Here is a 17,670-nt window from a genome sequence, read left to right as displayed (position 1 = left end):
GATTTATTTAATTAACTGAATATAAATTCCTCAGCTGGCGTGGTGGGATTTGAACTTATGTCTCTGGACCATTAGTCCAGGCTTCTCTGGATTACTAGTCCAGTAAAATAATCACTATGCTACCGTACCCCATAAAATGCAAGTATAGGTAGGAATGGACTGTATTTATAGCCCTGTATATTGTTGCCTATATTTGAAATAAAAGATTAGGGGGCTGACATTGCCCTTTTTTAGTAGACCCATTAGCACCTTGTGGGGGGGGGGGGCGCTAATGGGGCGCGCGCTAATGGGGCGCAACGAAGTTATCGCCCGTGGGAAGGAGTTGATAGAGCCTCCAGGGAAATTGCCCCGGAGGTTTGGGGGCATTTTTTTGTTAGCACCGCGCCCCTGTGATTTGTGCCCCATGGCGATGATGTCACCGTCGTGCGTGCCGACTCCTCACCGCCCTTTGCGCCCTGCAATAGGTGAGGGTGATGCCAGCCGATTTCACCGTGGACCGCAAAGCTGGTGGAACTCCGCCGCAGGGCGCCTCATAAAGGGGAGGCGATTTGCGCCGTGGGCCTCTATATATTTCTGTCAGCCGACTCTACTGCATGGCTGTTGGCCCGGTCAAGGGCGTCCCAGGTGGCCCTGTGGCAGCCGCCAAAAGGACTACAGAGCGCACAGTGGCCCTCCCCTTTAATTGAAAGTGTTCTGCCGTGTTAGCGCTACGCAGAACATCCAGAGAGACATGGAGCACCTCGGATAGTGCACCGCCTCCATTGAGGGGCGGAAGGGTCGAATTCCATGCCAGGGGCAAAACTTCCGAGCCAGACGATAAATGTCCCAGCCCCGAATGATTGCCACCTCCAAATATGGCGCAGGGCAATTTCGCCCCTTTGCTGTCTGCATCTTCTTTCTCATAAAATATAGCTTGTTTGATTTTAAAGTAAAATTCAGAGACTGCGGAAAAACAAAAACAAAAAAACCTGATTTTTTTGCTTCATTGCATTCAGGTTGCTACGCATACATATTCCTCCTTTCCTTACGGTCACAACCTTTGCAGACACTCAATGCATTTCTCCAGATGTTATAGATGAAAAAGGTGGACACTTACCTAGGTTCTGTGATTTATAAAGAAAAAGATGACTAAGTGATGTTGTGCCTAATAATGCAAAAATGGCAGCAGCATGATTACATTACAGACCCAACTGCTGTCGGGCATAAGCTAAACATTTACATTTTCAAGTGCTTGCAAGCAATGGAAAATTTTAGGCTCAATTTCAAAAATGCTGTTCAAAAATGCTGTGCAGACCAATGGTACAAATTTTGTATTCTTTTTAGTTTGAACATGAATTGCGCTTTTACGCAACATGACTGAGATTTGCAGTGTACTGGAAAATAGGTTAAGAGAACTGTGGCATAACTGCATCTCATTGATTGTATGTTTTAAATTAACATAACCTGAATACATGATTTTGCAAAGTGTCATAATCCCTCAAACTCAAAAGTAATAGCAAAGGGATCAGAAGCTTCTGTGAAACGTTGATTATCTATTCAACTGCCGAATTATACATAGAAATATTTATTCTATTGGGAGGGATTTACAAGGTTTTAATCTAACCAAAGGGTTTCAACGATATTCTAAATCCTCACACCAAAGGATGATGGAGGCAGATTCAATCGTGGCTTTCAAAAGGCAATTGGATAAGTACCTGAAGGGGAAAAAATCTACAGGGCTACGGGGAAAGAGCGGGGGAGTAGGACTAAGTGTTCTTGCAGAGAGCAGGCATGGGCTCGACGGGCCAAATGATCTCCTTCTGTGCTGTAACCATTCTATGATTCAAAGTTTGGGTTATTGTCTTCAAGTGCCTCTCATGAAATTGTCATATTATAAGATATACAGTTTTAAAGTTTTTTTTTACCTGTTTTATTGTTAGGTATTGTGACTATTGCTGCAAAGCTGAGTCTTTGACATGGGAGAAAGTGCATCACAGCATTTAAAAGGTACTGCAATATTAGAAATTTCCAATTGCTAGGCCTGACTGACACACATTTACAGGGCTACTAGTTGGGATATTTTGCAAATCATCCAGTTTAGGGGAAGAAAAATATATTTTATTCACCTGCTCTTCCATAAGCAGGATTTTTGTCAATCCCTTAATGAGCAGGGTTGATGTTCCCATGCAGACTATGTGCCCTTAACCTCACCCCTGATTGAAGCAGATTGTGTGGAGATAAGCAGCCCTCATTTGGGGGAAAACATATTTAAAAAAATATATATTCATGCAATGCAGGATTTTTTTCCTACTATAATAATAGCACAGCATACATGTATTAAAATATTACAACAGTGACTACACTTCAAAAAAGTACATTATTGGCTGTAAAGCGCTTTGAGACGTTCAGTGGTCACGAAAGACGCTACATAAATGCAAGTATTTTTTAAAAGAATCAAAGTAATAGAGTACCAAATAAAGAACCACAATAATATTAAGGAAATACACAATTGATTTTATTTGTGATACAAGATTCTGAGGAGAATTGACACGGTAGATGCTGAGAGTTTGTTTCCTCTGGCTAAGTGTCGAGAACAAGGGGACATAATCTCAGGATAAGGGGTCGGCCATTTAAGACTGAGATGAGAAGGAATTTCTTCAATCAGAGGGTTGTGAATTTTTGGAATTCTCTACCCCTAAGCGTGGCGGATGCTGAATCATTCAAGGCTGAGATTGATAGACATTTGGGCACGAAGGGAATCAAGAGATATGGGGATAGGGCAGGAAAGTGGAGTTGATGTAGAAGTTGAGTCATGATATTATTGAATTGTGGAGTCGGCTTGAAGGGCCGTATTGCCTATTCTTGCTCCTAACTCTTTGCTGTTCCTCATATTCTAAATGTTGGTACAACCAGTTCTGTGATACACAACTCTGATTGAAGTAATTGTCTGCCTATCCCCAAAAAATGAGTTCATAGAAGTCAGTTTTAACTGTGGGCCTTGCTTGGTCATGGTAATTAGAAGAACATAAGAATATATCAAGGACAAGACAAAAATCTTTCAGCTTATTGTTGCATATCCCTCTAGTGGTCTATTTCATTTATCACCCTTTCAGTACAGAATGTATTTCTAATACCAGCCAATATCCTAGTCTATTATTCTGGTCAAGCTGGGTTAGAGTAGAGCAGATAATTGAACACAGACAAGGGGAGAGGAGAGGGATGGGAAGAGAGCAGAGCAAATGGAGGGAGGGGTTGAGGAAGCAAGGGGATGGAGAAAAGGGCAGAGGTAAGGATGGGGTAGAAAGGAGGGGAAAGAAACATAGAAACATAGAAAATAGGTGCAGGAGCAGGCCATTCGGCCCTTCGAGCCTGCACCGCCATTCAATAAGATCATGGCTGATCATTCAACCTCAGTACCCCTTTCCTGCTTTCTCTCCATACCCCTTGGTCCCTTTGTCCATAAGGGCCATATCTAACTCCCTTTTGAATATATCTAACGAGCTGGCCTCAACAATTTTCTGTGGTAGAGAATTCCACAGGTTAACCACTCTCTGAGTGAAGAGGTTTCTCCCCATCTCGGTCCTAAATGGCTTACCCCTAATTCTTAGACTGTGACCCCTGGTTCTGGAACTCCCCAGCAACGGGAACATTCTTCCTGCCTCTAACCTGTCCAATCCCGTCAGAATTTTATATGTTTCTATGAGATCCCCTCTCATTCTTCTAAACTCCAGTGGATACAAGCCCAGTTGATCCAGTCTCTCCTCATATGTCAGTCCTGCCATCCCGGGAATCAATCTGGTGAATCTTCGCTGTACTCCCTCAATAGCAAGAACGTCCTTCCTCAGATTAGGAGACCAAATCTGAACACAATATTCCAGGTGTGGCCTCACCAAGGCTCTGCACAACTGCAGTAAGACCTCCCTGCTCCTATACTCAAATCCTCTAGCTATGAAGGCAAACATGCTATTTGCCTTCTTCACCACCTGCTGTACCTGCATACCAAACTCCAATGACTGATGTACCATGACACCCAGGACTCGTTGCACCTCCCCTTTTCCTAATCTGTCACCATTCTGTCTTCCTGTTTTTGCCACCAAAGTGGATAACCTCACATTTATCCACATTATACTGCATCTGCCATGCATTTGCCCACTCAGCTAACCTGTCCAAGGCACTCTGCAGCCTCTTAGCACCCTCCTCACAGCTCACACCGCCACCCAGCTTAGTGTCATCTGCAAGAGGAAACGAGGGATGGAGGGAAACCAGTCTCTCAACTGAGAAGAGAAGGTCTCTCAGTATGTGACTAAGGACTCTTTTCTTAATGCCTACCAAAGAAATATTTTCAGAAATAAAGACAGAAAATGCCGGAAATACTCAGCAGATCAGGCAGCATCTGTTGAGAGAAAAACAGTTAAGGGACCAGAATTTGCTGTGGGTACAACGGTGTACTCTCAGAGTATGCCATTATGGACTACAAGTTCGGGATTTTTGCATGCGCAGCAATTATGTACAAAACTTTTTCCGGCTGATGCAAATAGGCGCAGGGGCCTATTTGCATCAGCGTAAAGGGATTAGATAGAGACAGTTACACCTTCTATTAGCTCCGGAATGTAATATAATGAATTGTAAAACTGTCCGAAACTGTCCAATAATTGGTGTACAGATTTATCAGATCTATGGGCTCAATTTTCCCTGGTCATTTGCGCCGTTTTTTTGGCGTATTTATTTTTTCCCAAGTTTCCACCTGCGATCTGTGCCGGCGTAACTGACTTAGTTACGGTTTTTCGAGGCCAGTTTTTTTTTTGTTCCCTCATGTCTGCGCCAGTTTTTTCAATTTTTCTCAGTTTGGCCAACATTTTTTCCTTCCAGGTGGTCGTATCTGGCCACTCCTGAAAAACTTTCTGAGCACTTAAGAAAATCAGTGCACATTGAGAAATCAGTGCTGAAAGAAGCCATTGTTTTCAAATCGAAGATTTTGGAGGGAATGAAGAACACTGTCAAAATCAATAATAAAGTTCCATTTTTTTTTTACCTGTCAATGTAGAAATGTAAACTTGTTGTATTTCGGAAGTTTTCTCATTTTTTTCCCTCACTTATATGCCACCACCGAACGTCTTGAAGCAGGGCTGGAGGGTCGTAGCTTTGGCCGGCAGAACCGGCCCCATGCCTGGACACAGCGGCTCGGGGTTTGGCTACAAAACAAGTCGTGGGGGGTGGGGGGGGGGGGGGGGGGGGCGAGGAGAGAGAGAGCGAGAGAGGTGCCGATCGGAAGGTCTTTGAGCCCGGGGAACGAGGTGCCGATCAGGAGCCTTCTGCATTGAAGACTGTAATGAGTGGGGCGGGGGGTTGCCGGGGGGGGGGGGGGGGGGGGGGGGGGGAGGGAGAGAGAGATGGGAAGAAGTCACAAGACTCAAATTTGTTATGGGGGTGGGGGGGGAAGAAGAGAGGAGAAGTCACAAGACTGCAATTAGTTAAGGGTGGGGGAAGAGAGGAGAAGTCAATAGACCTTTGGGTGTGGTCCATCCATACAGACTTTGGGGAGAGAGAGCTGAGAACCTGTCCTGCCTGCTTTCCTGCCATTTTGAGATTCTTTCCAAGGTTAAATTTAAGTATGGGAGGCAATACTGACAATGCCATACCTTGTGCGAGCCTTCTACATAAGAACATAAGAATTAGGAACAGGAGTCGGCCATCTAGCCCCTCGAGCCTGCTCCGCCATTCAACAAGATCATGGCTGATCTGGCCGTGGACTCAGCTCCACTTACCCGCCCGCTCCCCGTAACCCTTAATTCCCTTATTGGTGAAAAATCTATCTATCTGTGATTTGAATACATTCAGTGAGCTAGCCTCAACTGCTTCATTGCATCATGGTGCTACGTAGGAGACAATTGATTCGATTTCATCGCATCAGGAACATCAGAGCCCGTAGGGTGCTGGGCAGGAGGCCTTACCCACGTCCGGTATATCGAGACAGGCATTCGTATCTCCACCTGAGTGATGCAGACTGTGTCAGAAGGCTGCGTTTCCGCAAAGAAGTTGTAAGTGAGATCTGTGAGTTGGTCAAAGCAGACCTGCAACCTAGAAGCATCAGGAAGACTGCTTTGTCAGTTGAAGTGATGGTTACAGCTGCACTTTCATGCTATGCCTTCGGATCGTATCAAGCTCCAACTGGGGATGTGTGCGTCATCCCCAGCACCCTACATGCAACACATGTCTGCATTCGCCAGGTGACAGCTGCACTGTACGCACAGAGGAATTACTTCATAAAGTTACCCATGACCACGCAAACAATCCATGACAGGGCTGTGGGCTTCTCCAGGATTGCTGGCTTCCCAAAGGTACAGGGCTGCATTGATTGTACCCACATCGCCTTGCGAGCACCTTTGCAGGATTCCGAGCTGTTCAGGAATAGAAAAGGCTCACACTCCATTAATGTGCAGCTCGTGTGTGACGACCTGCATCATATCATGTCAGTCGATGCAAGATACCCTGGGAGCACCCATGATGCATTCATCCTACGCGATAGTGTTATATCTGCCATGTCTCAGCAGCAACAGCCAGAAGGGCAGAGCTGGGTACTGGGAGACAAAGGGTACGGCCTCGCCACCTGGCTCATGACGCCCCTTCGCATGACCCGGACGGAAACTGACCGTGAATACAACGTGTCGCACATTGCGATGCGCAGCATCATAGAGAGGACCAGTGGCATCTTGAAACAGCGTTTCCGATGCCTGGACCATTCCGGAGGCTACTTGCTGTACTCCTCTGAGACTGTCGGTCAGTTCACTGTTGTGTGTTGCATGCTGCATAACTTAACCATCATGAGGCAGCAGCACCTGGTAGTGAAAGACCCACCTGCGGTGAGAATAGCTGATATGGAAGAGGCAGATGACGAACAGGAGGAGGAGGAGGATAAGGATGAAGAAGTCATGCAAGTGCCTGAGGCCAGAGCACGACAGCGGAGGAGGGCGGGCCATCGTGCTCCTTTACCAATTGCTCGAGCCTTGCGCCAGCAGCTCATCCGTGAATGCTTTACTGATGCCTGAGGGCTTAGCGACAACTATTCCACATGGACATGTTTACTGTTTGGAGCTGTTCTGTAATGTGTTGTGTTAATGGAACATGATTCAGCTTTAATGTAAAATATATTTTATTCAAAAGTTTTCAATGTACTTTACTTAACTTTAATAAAATTATTCTTGTATCAAACTTTACTTTAAGACCACTCTTTAAGATCACTTGAAAACTTTAAGATCACTTATAAATTTACATAACTTACAAAAAACTTTTAAATTGAGAACCATTACAACAACAGCAGCAGCAGCAAAGAAAGGCTGCACCCATCTCTCATCCCCTTTATTCGAAGACCGCCCGCTGCGCTGGGTCTTGGACACCCCACCACCCCTGCCTGCAGGGGTGGAGCAGTGTTTCTGGACTTGGTATCAAGCTTATTCTTTCTAACATCTCGGGTACTCGCGCACCTCTTTGGGGGGGGGGGGGGGGGGCGAGCGATGGCACCGGCATCAGGCGGCAAGTTGGAGGGCCTGGCTTTGGGCTCTTCAGAGGCTGGTGTGGGGATTGGAGTGGGAGTGACAGTTGATTCTGTCAATGGGCGCAGGGTCTGTGTGTGTTCCCTTATTGCAGCAGCTAACTCCCGATAGTGTCTCAACGACCTGCAACATTCACCTGTCTCATGTTGAGCAAAACATAGAAACATAAAAAATAGGTGCAGGAGTAGGCCATTCGGCCCTTCGAGCCTGCACCACCATTCAATATGATCATGGCTGATCATGCAACTTTAATACCCCATTCCTGCTTTCTCTCCTTACCCCTTGAGCCGTAAGAGCCACATCTAAGAAAGAATAAAACTGTCTGAACTACCTGCAACATTCCCTCCCTCATGGTCAGTGACGTGGTTTGAACTACCTCTGACATTCCCTCCCTCATGCCTACTATTCCCTCACTGATGGTCCCGGATATCGTTCCCATTTCTCATTCATTGCTGTTACTTCTCTCGACAGTCCCACTACCTCATCCCTCACCCCACTGATGGCGTCCAGGAATGATCGGGTAAGGTCAATGCTCTCTGCACACAATGACATAATCTGAACCACATCTGTTAGATCCTGTACCTCAGGAGAGCTTGGCCGAACTCTCCTACCCCTCCTCCTCACGGGTATGCCTCATTGCACCCCACTACTGGGAGCCGCAGGCTGGGACGGTGGGGCCCTGGGTGTGCCTCACTGCACCCCACCACTGGGACCTGCAACCTCAGAAGGTGGGGCCCTGGGTGTGCCTCGCTGCACCACACCACTGGGACCTGCAACCTCGGAAGGTGTGAAACCATGGAATGTCCCACCAACATTCAAACCACTAGTCACGGAAGGGGCTGTCACCTCCATGAGTGGCAGCTCCTCCAAAGTCTGTACAACAGTGGGTGCTTCATCCAGCTCCATCCCCTCCCTCTCCCCCTCCCCCTCCCCCTCCCTGCCATGGATGGATTGGAAGATGTTCCCCTCTTCAAGCTTGTCCGCGTCTGAAACTTCTTCTGCATCGTCAGGGTTGGCCTCAAGTTCTGCAAAATATAACAGAATATTCAAATGGTTAGCATGCAGAGGAGGGGGCAGGGTGGGTGGCATGAGTAAGCTCACAAATCGCAGGCCAGTCAGCAGGCTGATTTGAAGGACTAAGATGAATTTTCAGGACTTACCCAGCTTGTGCAGCACTGATTACTTTTTTCCAGGCAGGACCCATCAAAGCAGCGACCCTCTCTTTCAAGGGTGTCAGTGGGTGCAGATTTGCCGGGCCTCCTCCTGTTCGAGTTCTTTCCCTTTCTCTGCAAAGATATGAAAACCTAACCTATTAAAGAGGGTGTCATTCTGCTGGGTGGGACATACAGATGGTCACATTTACAATTGCAATGAAGAAATGAAAATATTACTTACACTAACTACTTGACCAAGGTCCTGCCACTTCTTTTTACACTGGCCTCCAGATCTCATGGTGGTCACCAATGCACAGTAATTTTCTGCAACTTGGTTCCAGCGTTTCTTCATTTCTTTGGGTGGAACTTTTATGTGACCTCTGCTGGTGTCCAGCTCCTGCCTCTGTTCTCAATCACAGTCACTAGTGCCTCCACTTCTTCCTGTAAGAAATTCTTGGTCCTTGCACCGCGTTGCATCTTGTATTGCTGCAGCTGCAATTTTTCCAATGCTCTCACACAGCACTCAACGTTCTCACACACATAACTGGCTTTTAAAAAATGCGCGTCCATTGCAGCGACATCAAAAACGTAACTTTTTTTTCCGCGCATGCGCAGAAGGTGTGACACCGTTTTTCGGGGCAGACAGCAGGCTCCACCCCCCCGAGGCGACTGGACACGCTGCGCGGCACCAAATTCGAATTATACATCGGGGAAACTTTGGCAAATTATTTCTGGCACATTTCTGGCCAAGAAAAACGGGCGTAACTCAGGCAATATGCCAGAAAACGGGATTCGGGAAAATTGAGCCCTTTGATTGGGCTCGGTTGTATTTATGTTTGTATCACCTGTCCATGTTAATACTGTCAGATATTTCCACTTCTTATAGATGTATTTTATATGAAATTTCACAGAGCTTGAACGATTTATCAGAACTCTAATTCCTAAATTAGATTGAAGAACTAAATCCCAAATAATTTTTCGGTGGGTCTGTGTGAGAGAGAGCTAGAGAGAAAGGGTCATTTTGGAACTATTTATTCTTTCACGTTATCTTTGCAGATAATTCTGTAAAAATATAAAGTTGGGTGAATTGAAGTAAGAACGTTACCAGTATTGCAGGTAGACACTTTGGAGGACTGATTGGAGCACCAGGCCCATGTGATCCCAGGTACACATCCGCACACACTGCACCCCTTGGGTCTGCAGGCCATTACACTGCCCTCCAGTACGCAACTTCAGAGAGCAAGTTCACGAAGGAGGATCCCATCAGGTAAGTTCATTTTCTATTCGGATGCCGTCGGCGTACTCCGTAGGTACATCGCCAACCGCAAAATCTTCCCCAGTGTTTTGTCAGAACTGACGAAAGGTCATCAGCCTGAAACATTGACTGGAATCTTTAACTTGGGAGTCTAGTTTTGTTCATGCAGCGTTTGTAGCGGATCGGGTCATGTGTGTTTCCCGGCCCAATTAAATGGAGCGGCTCTGATGACATAATTGATTACTTGTTTCCAGCGCCGATATTTAAAACAGCCTTGCACACAATGCATTTGAAGGTTGATGAAGGAGTGTGCAAGGTAATTTCCAGAGGTCTGGCTATTACAAAGGTGAAAAAAATGTCACCCATGGATACACAAAGGCAGAAGGCCATACCAAGGTTTAGCGATGCATCCCTCCATGTTCTGGTACAGGTAGTGACAGCACACAGAGGTCCTCTTCCTTGCTGATAGGGGTAAAGGACCACCCAAAGACACAAAGAGGGCAAGGTTAGAGATCGCAGAGGAGGTCAGCAGCAGGGATGTTGTCACGAGGACGTGGATCCAGTGCAGGAAAATATTCAATGATCTTGCGGTCAGGAAAGGTGAGTGCAATGCCACACTAACCTTCATGCTGATGTGCCTGTCATCATATCGTCATCACTCTGCCTTCCCAAGCCTACTCCTGTACATCATTCCTCACACCAACCAACCTTGCACATCCACCCATTCCTCTGTCTATGTACATACTCACATCCCCATCTGACTAACCATCAGTGACACTCACCATCATCCTAATGCAATCATAGCAAATAACATCACAGAAGGAGGCCATTTCGCAATGTCACGCCACTCCCTCATCGTCACCCTTTACAGATGGAACCCATCTATTCCTTACAATCATTTCATCACTCTCACGCAAAATTCTCTTATTTCCCTCCTTGCAGGAAAAGAGAGCCCAGAACAACAGGGAGAGACAGAGAACCAGGTGGCCCTCCAGTGTTCACACAATTGACTACAGCTTGGAGGAGGCCCTGGAGATATTTCAAATTGCAGAAGTGATGGTGGTGGGAGACAGAGAGGGGGATCTACCAGCAACCTGGTGACAAAATTACATCTCATATAGCCACATGGCTATAGCAGTCACTCATATGGCCACATGGCTATAGCAGTCACTCATATGGTGACTGATGTCAACAGTGAATTTTCATTATGTGCAAAATGGTAAAGTAACCCAATCTTAATATAACACATCTAAATCATCTCTTTACTCTCCCACATGTCCATCACGTGCCCCCCATTCCCCACTGTCCAGCCAGAGGAGGACGATGACTCCTCAGAGGAAGCTCCAGCCTCTGAGGGGACAGTGTCAGCAGACCCAAGCACAGCCAGCACCAGCACAGATAGTCACACCTCGGTGGGTCCTGTGCAAGAGCAGATGGTGGAAACAGGGACAGCAGTGGGGATTCCTCGCCGGAGGGCGTAGGATGCTCCAAGTTCTGCTGAGCTGCATGCAGATGCTGAGCCTAGTGGGTCATTGAGAAAGAGGATGATCTTGGAGGGGCAGCAACAATTGCTGCTATGTCTGGAAACGTGGAGAGAATGGAGGAGTCCATCTCCAACATGAGCACCACCTTGTCACAGGCAATGGCGACGATGTGTTGTTCCATGGGAAAGGATGGACACCTGCATGAAGCAGCAAAAGAGGCAATCACATGAGCACATGCTTGCTGTGGATAACAGATAGCAGACGTTCATAGATATCTCTAGGAGGGATATAAATGTAGGCTTGGGTGTTCATTGCCTCACTGATGTGCAGCAAGGTTCTCTCCAGCTCCTTGCTAGCATGGAAGTGCATGTAGCCCATGAGAGAGATGATGGTGAGAGGGGACATGGCAGTGGGGGCTCTTCTCAAAGCGCTCACACTTCTCCCCTGTTGCCTCCCCCCTCAGTCAGAGCTCCACATGCTTCCTTGGATCTCGATGGCCAAGTCTGGCCCTGCACAGTTGCAGGAGGAGCAGACTTTGACGTGACCCTCACAGGATCCAAAACCCAGAAGACATCCGCCAAAAGTGTCAAAGCATACACAGCAGGGAAGTGAGCAGCCTGCCTCTACCTCTGCTGAAGCCACAGGGCTTGCACCTTGTAGAATCACTCAGAAAAGAAAATAGACACAAAAGTAGATGCAGAAGAGAATGCATGTGTGTATGAACAAATGTTATTGTTAAGTTTCAGTTACTTTTATGACACAGATAAATGTATTTCTTTGCACCACTTTCTGGTCTTGTCCATTTTTGCCTGCTACCTGGGAAGTGGCCTTGTCACTTGGAGTGAATGGTGAGACGTTAGTTAACATCGAGCACTGGGGGGTTTGAGTGATAGGAATGGCTTGATCATTGTAGGGATACTTTATGGTGTTGTTGGGGGACGGAGCTACTTAATACAGCATGTGGCAGCCATATGGGTGCATTGGAACAAGTTAAGTAAATCTGGCCATGAGGAGGTCCTGGGCACCACTGTTGAAGTCACAGTGGGCAATCACGAGAACCCCCAACTAAATTCTTAGCACTGGACTCCCTTGTGTTTATGCCCAAAACCTGCAGTGGTCATTTTAACCTTCATAATGCTCCCGAGTACTAGAGACCCTGTTCCTTTGTTCTTTCCTGATAGCAATTTACAGGTAACAAACTTGTGGGATTACAGCAAACATTTGTTGTTATCCCCTTGGCAAGAGGAACAGATGCTAGCAACCTACAGAGCATGAAACCAGAAGCTTGCATGACATTAATTAGGGAAATAATCCTCAGAAACTGGAGAAACACCAAGTAGGCTTTTGTGAAGCAACAATGGGCCAAAAATTGTGGCCTCGCTGGGTGCGTACAATGTGCACACGCACCTGGTGAAGCCTCGCAAAAAACGGTTTTCGGTGCGCAATGTGCATGTGCCAAGAACCAACTTTTCTGATCTGTCAAAATTTCTTTTGACAGATCCTACATATCCCCGCAGGAAGGGCATCCATGCGGCAGAGATTGGGCTATTTGCCCAACTCTTGCACAGCGAATGTCCTTCAAACTCTTATGCCTGGTAAAAGCAGGCATTTAATCTACTTTTACCAGCGTAAGAGTTTTAAAACATAGAAAAATGTAATTTAATCACTCTTTTTATATTAAAAACCCTGTCCATTAAGGTACATTTATGTTTAACCCATTAAAACACGTTAACAAACATACCCAAAAATATTTTTTTTCTAAAATATTTAATTACATTCAATTTCAATTAATTTTAAATATGTGAGGTGTTTTTTTATTTATTGTGTTGAGTTTCTTGTTTTAGGGGGGTATTCTTATTGATAGTAATGGGAGCTCGTAAAATCAGAGCTCCCATTATTATCAATGAGAATACTAGATAGCTTCCTTGGATCTCGATGGCCAAGTCTGCCCCTGCACAGTTGCAGGAGGAGCAGACTTTGACGTAGCCCTCACAGGCTCCAAAACCCAGAAGACATCCGCCAAAAGTGTCAAAGCATACTCAGCAGGGAAGTGAGCAGCCTGCCTCTACCTCTGCTGAAGCCACAGGTATCCTACGTTACTCCGGGACCATCAGGTATTTTCGTAGATTTTTTTCGGGTCAGAGGTGTTCGTCCAAAGGAAGTCTCCGACCGCAATTTTCCCCCCCAATATTATGGCAGTCTATTTTGTACAAATCACTTCTCTCTCATAGTGGAGCAACACCATGCAATTGAAAATCAAAGGATACATTTTCTGGTTCCAATACTTACTATCAATGTGCATAATATTGCACAGGGGTGTTATATATGCAGACTATAGATATACTCCCTGTGTAGTCACTGTATAGTTGCATAAGATGGAGACTTGTTTACCTGATGTACTATCAATAAGGTTTACACTGTGTATATACGTGCTGGCACCATTAGAGGGTGCAACTGGTGGAGACTGGGGTTTCCTGCCCTGGTGGCAGGGGCTGTATAAAAGGGGAGCCACCATGCAGCTGCCTCACTCTGGATTTACAAGTAAAGGACCAAGGTCACTACAGTTTGAATACAACACATTGCCTCGTGGAGTCATTCATAAGTACACTACAGACATAATAAGGGGGAATACATATCAATTTTAGAGCACTGCAGAAGTCAAATTTGTCTGAGTCATACAGTTTTTCACTGTTTACAAAACTGTACAACAAGCATAGATAAGATTAATGACCAAGAGGAACCCAATCGAGCCATCTAATGAGCTCAGAAGTTAATGTTTTTTTAATCATAAACTATAATTCTACAGCTTTGACATTTGTACATCTTATGAAGAGCCCAATGTGAATTGATTTGGAGATGCTGAGGAGTTATGTACAAGTCAAAGATCATTATCTCCAGTAGTGCTGAACAATTTTTCAGATATCAAAACTAGAAAAACAAATCTCTTGGAAATCAGACTCAAAGCTGCCCACTGGCATCATGCGTTACATTCTGATGTTTATTGACAAATAAATCCTATGATCTTTCATTAATAGGGCACAAAGACTTGATGAAAATAATAAGAATTCAGTTTTAACTTCATCAAATGACTTTCCAAATTGAACTAGAGAATTAAAGATATCAAAAAGTTTGTTCTGTGAATGACACAGTGGTACAAGGTTATTGATTCTTTCTGGCAATTCCAAGTGAATTTCAAGCTTAACCACACTATCAGACAGAGGCCAAGTCCTTCTCTCCTGGGAGGGAAAATTGGAGGATGCGTTATCCCAAGCCGTACACTCCTGGGTACTTCCTACTGACTGGTTACAGAGTGATACCTGTGGAAGCAAGAGAACGGTGAGTAGCCTGGAGAGCCTGAATGAGGGGCAAGGAAATAAAAGGAAGGGCAAAATCAAAATAATTCACAAAAATAAACTCACCTTGGATATCATTATGATAGAAAATTCTATCCCTACCTAAAATTACAATAATTACTTTGTAAGAATTTATCACTGCACATATATTGCACAAAAGTTTGATGAACTTTTTATTCCTAAAATACTAGAAATGAATTAAATTTTGATTTTTTTTATTCGCTTGATGTGAAATGTAAATTAAATGAGTTACTATTTAAAGAAATTACAGGAATAGAAGAAAGATATATATGCAGAATCAGCCCATCGTATCCACGCCGGCCGACCAAGAGCTATCCGGCCTAATTCCACTTTCCAGCTCTTGGTCCATAGCCCTATAGGTTACGGCACTTTAAGCGCACATCCAAGTATTTTTTAAATGTAGTGAGGGTTTGTGCCTCTATCACCCTTTCAGGCAGTGGGTTCCAGACCCCCACAACCCTCGGTGTAGAAATTTCCCCTCATATCTCCTTTAAACCTCCCCCTAATTCTTTAAATCTATGTCTCCTGGTTGTTGACCCCTCTGCCAATGGAAACAGGTCCTTCCTATCCACTATATCCAGGCCCCTCATAATGTTATACACCTCAATCAGGTCTCCCCTCAACCTTCTCTGTTTCAAAGAAAACAGACCCAGCCAAGCATCACCAATCTTTTCTCATAGCCTAAATTCTCCAGTCCTGGCAACATTCTTGTAAATTTCTTCTGTATCCTTTCCAGTGCAATCACATCTTTTCTGTAATAAGGTGACCAGAACTACACACAGTACTCCAGTTGCGGCCTAACCAGCGTTTTATACAGTTCAAGCATAACCTCCGTTCTCTGGTATTCCTTGCCTTGACTAATAAAGGCAAGTGTTCCATATGCCTTCTTAACCACCTTATCTACCTGGCCTGCTACCTACAGGGTACTCCAATGTCCCTTTGTTCCTCTACACTTTTCAGTGCTGTACCATTTAATGTGTATTCCCTTGTCTTGTTAGACCTCCTCAAATGCATTACCTCACACTTATCCGGATTGAATTCCACCTGACCAGTACATTAATATCTACGTGTGATCGGCAGCTTTCTTCTTCATTGTCAATCACACAGCCTATTTTAGTGTCATCTGCAAACTTCTTAATCATATCGCCAACATTCAAGTCCAAGTCATTGATATAAAAAAGCAAAAAGCAAGGGATCCAACATTGAGCCCCGTGGAACCTCACTGGATATAGCCTTCCAGTCACAAAAACACCCATCAACTATTATCCTTTGCTTCCTGCCTCTGAGCCAATTTTGGATCCAACTTGCCACATTGCCCTGGATCCCATGGCTTTTCCTTTCGTGATTAGTCTGCCATGTGGGACCTTATCAAAAGCTTTGCTAAAATCCATATACACGACATCATATGCACTGCCCTCATCAACCCTTCTGGTTACCTCCTCAGAAAATACAATCAAGTTAGTCAGACACGACCTTCCCCGAACAAATCCATGCTGACTGTCCTTGATTAATCCATGTCTTTCCAAATGAAGATTTATCTTGTCCCTCAGGGTTTTTTCCAATAATTTTCCCACCACTGAGGTTAAGCTGACTGGCCTGTAATTACTCGGTCTTAGCAGTCCTCTGGCAACACACTTGTAGCTGGAGGGGACTGGAAAATGATGGTCAGAGCCTCTGCTATTTCCTCTTTTGGTTCTGGGATACATTTCATTTGGGTCTGGGGATTTATCCACTTTCAAAGCTTAATATTTCTTCTCTCATTAAGTTTATCTCATCTATTATTTCACACACCACCTCCCTCATTGCAAAGTCTGCATTGCCCCTCTCTTTTGTGAAAACAGATGCAAAGTATTCATTAAGAATCATACCTACATCTTCTGCCTCCACACACAGATGTCCTTTGTGGTTTTTAAATAGGCCCCACTCTTTCTCTAGTTATCCTCTTGCTCTTAATGTATTTATAAAACATCTTTGAGTTTTCCCTGATTTTACTCGTCAACATTCTTTCATGCTCTCTCTTTGCTTTCCTGATATCTTTTTTAATTGCACCTCTGCACTTCTTTTACTCCTCTAGAGTCTCTGCAATATTGAGTTCTCGGAATCTGTCATAAGCTTCCTTTTTTACTTTATCTCACCCTGTCTAGATTTGTTAGCCCACCCTTTTTTTGTAAGGGAACATACTTGCTCTGTACCCTCAGGAGCTCCTCCTTGAATGCCTCCCACTGCTCTGACACTGATTGACCATCAAGTAGCCATTTCCAGTCCACTTTGGCCAAATCCCATCTCAGCTCAGCAAAATTGGCTTTACCCCAATTGAAAACTTTTTTCCTGATCCAGCTTTGGCCTTTTCCATAACTACCCTAAATCGTACTGAATTATGATCACGAGCACCAAAATGCTCTCCCTTCCATCTGCCCCTCTTCATTCCCCAAAACCAAGTCCAGAACCACCCCCTCCTCCCTTGTTGGGCTTGTTACACACTGGCTAAAGAAGTTCTCCTGAATGCATTTTAGGAATTCCGCAACCTCTGTAGCATTCACACTGCTTTTTTTCCCAGTTAATATTAGGGTTATTGAAATCCCCCACTATTACCGCTCTATAGTTTTTGCACTTCACAGCAATTTGTCCACCTATATGTTCTTCTATCTCCCTCTGACTGTTTGGGGGTCTATAGTACACTCCCAGTAGTGTGATCATCCCTTTTTTATTCTTCAATTCAACCCATATGGCCTCGTTTGATGACCCCTCTAACATATCATCCCTTCTCACAGCTGTAATTGTTTCTTTAATTAATACTGCGACACTCCTCCTTTTTTACCCCCCCTCTCTATCCTGTCTGAAAACCCTGAAACCAGGAATGTTGAGCTCCATACC

At 45.0% G+C, this 17,670-nt stretch overlaps 1 protein-coding gene across 2 annotated transcripts in view; it reads right to left on the bottom strand.

Moving 5' to 3' along the window:
• The window catches only part of slc36a4 (solute carrier family 36 member 4), a 457,837-nt gene that overhangs the window by 158,916 nt on the left and 281,251 nt on the right, over positions 1-17,670 (bottom strand). The window contains exon 12 of one of the 2 annotated variants that reach the window (XM_070891989.1): positions 14,602-14,739. The exons of the other annotated variant lie outside the window; for it this stretch is intronic. Within the exon in view, the coding sequence (XP_070748090.1) occupies positions 14,726-14,739 (14 nt within the window). The 3' untranslated portion in view covers positions 14,602-14,725. Of the gene's footprint in view, positions 1-14,601; positions 14,740-17,670 lie in introns of those variants that run through there. 2 annotated transcript variants of the gene reach the window in all.

Source organism: Pristiophorus japonicus, chromosome 10 (genome assembly GCF_044704955.1).
Source record: "Pristiophorus japonicus isolate sPriJap1 chromosome 10, sPriJap1.hap1, whole genome shotgun sequence".
In the NCBI taxonomy this organism is placed as follows: Eukaryota; Metazoa; Chordata; class Chondrichthyes; family Pristiophoridae; genus Pristiophorus; species Pristiophorus japonicus.
The sequence above is the reverse complement of the archived record's forward strand: the minus strand, read 5'-3'. Positions and strand labels throughout refer to the sequence as shown.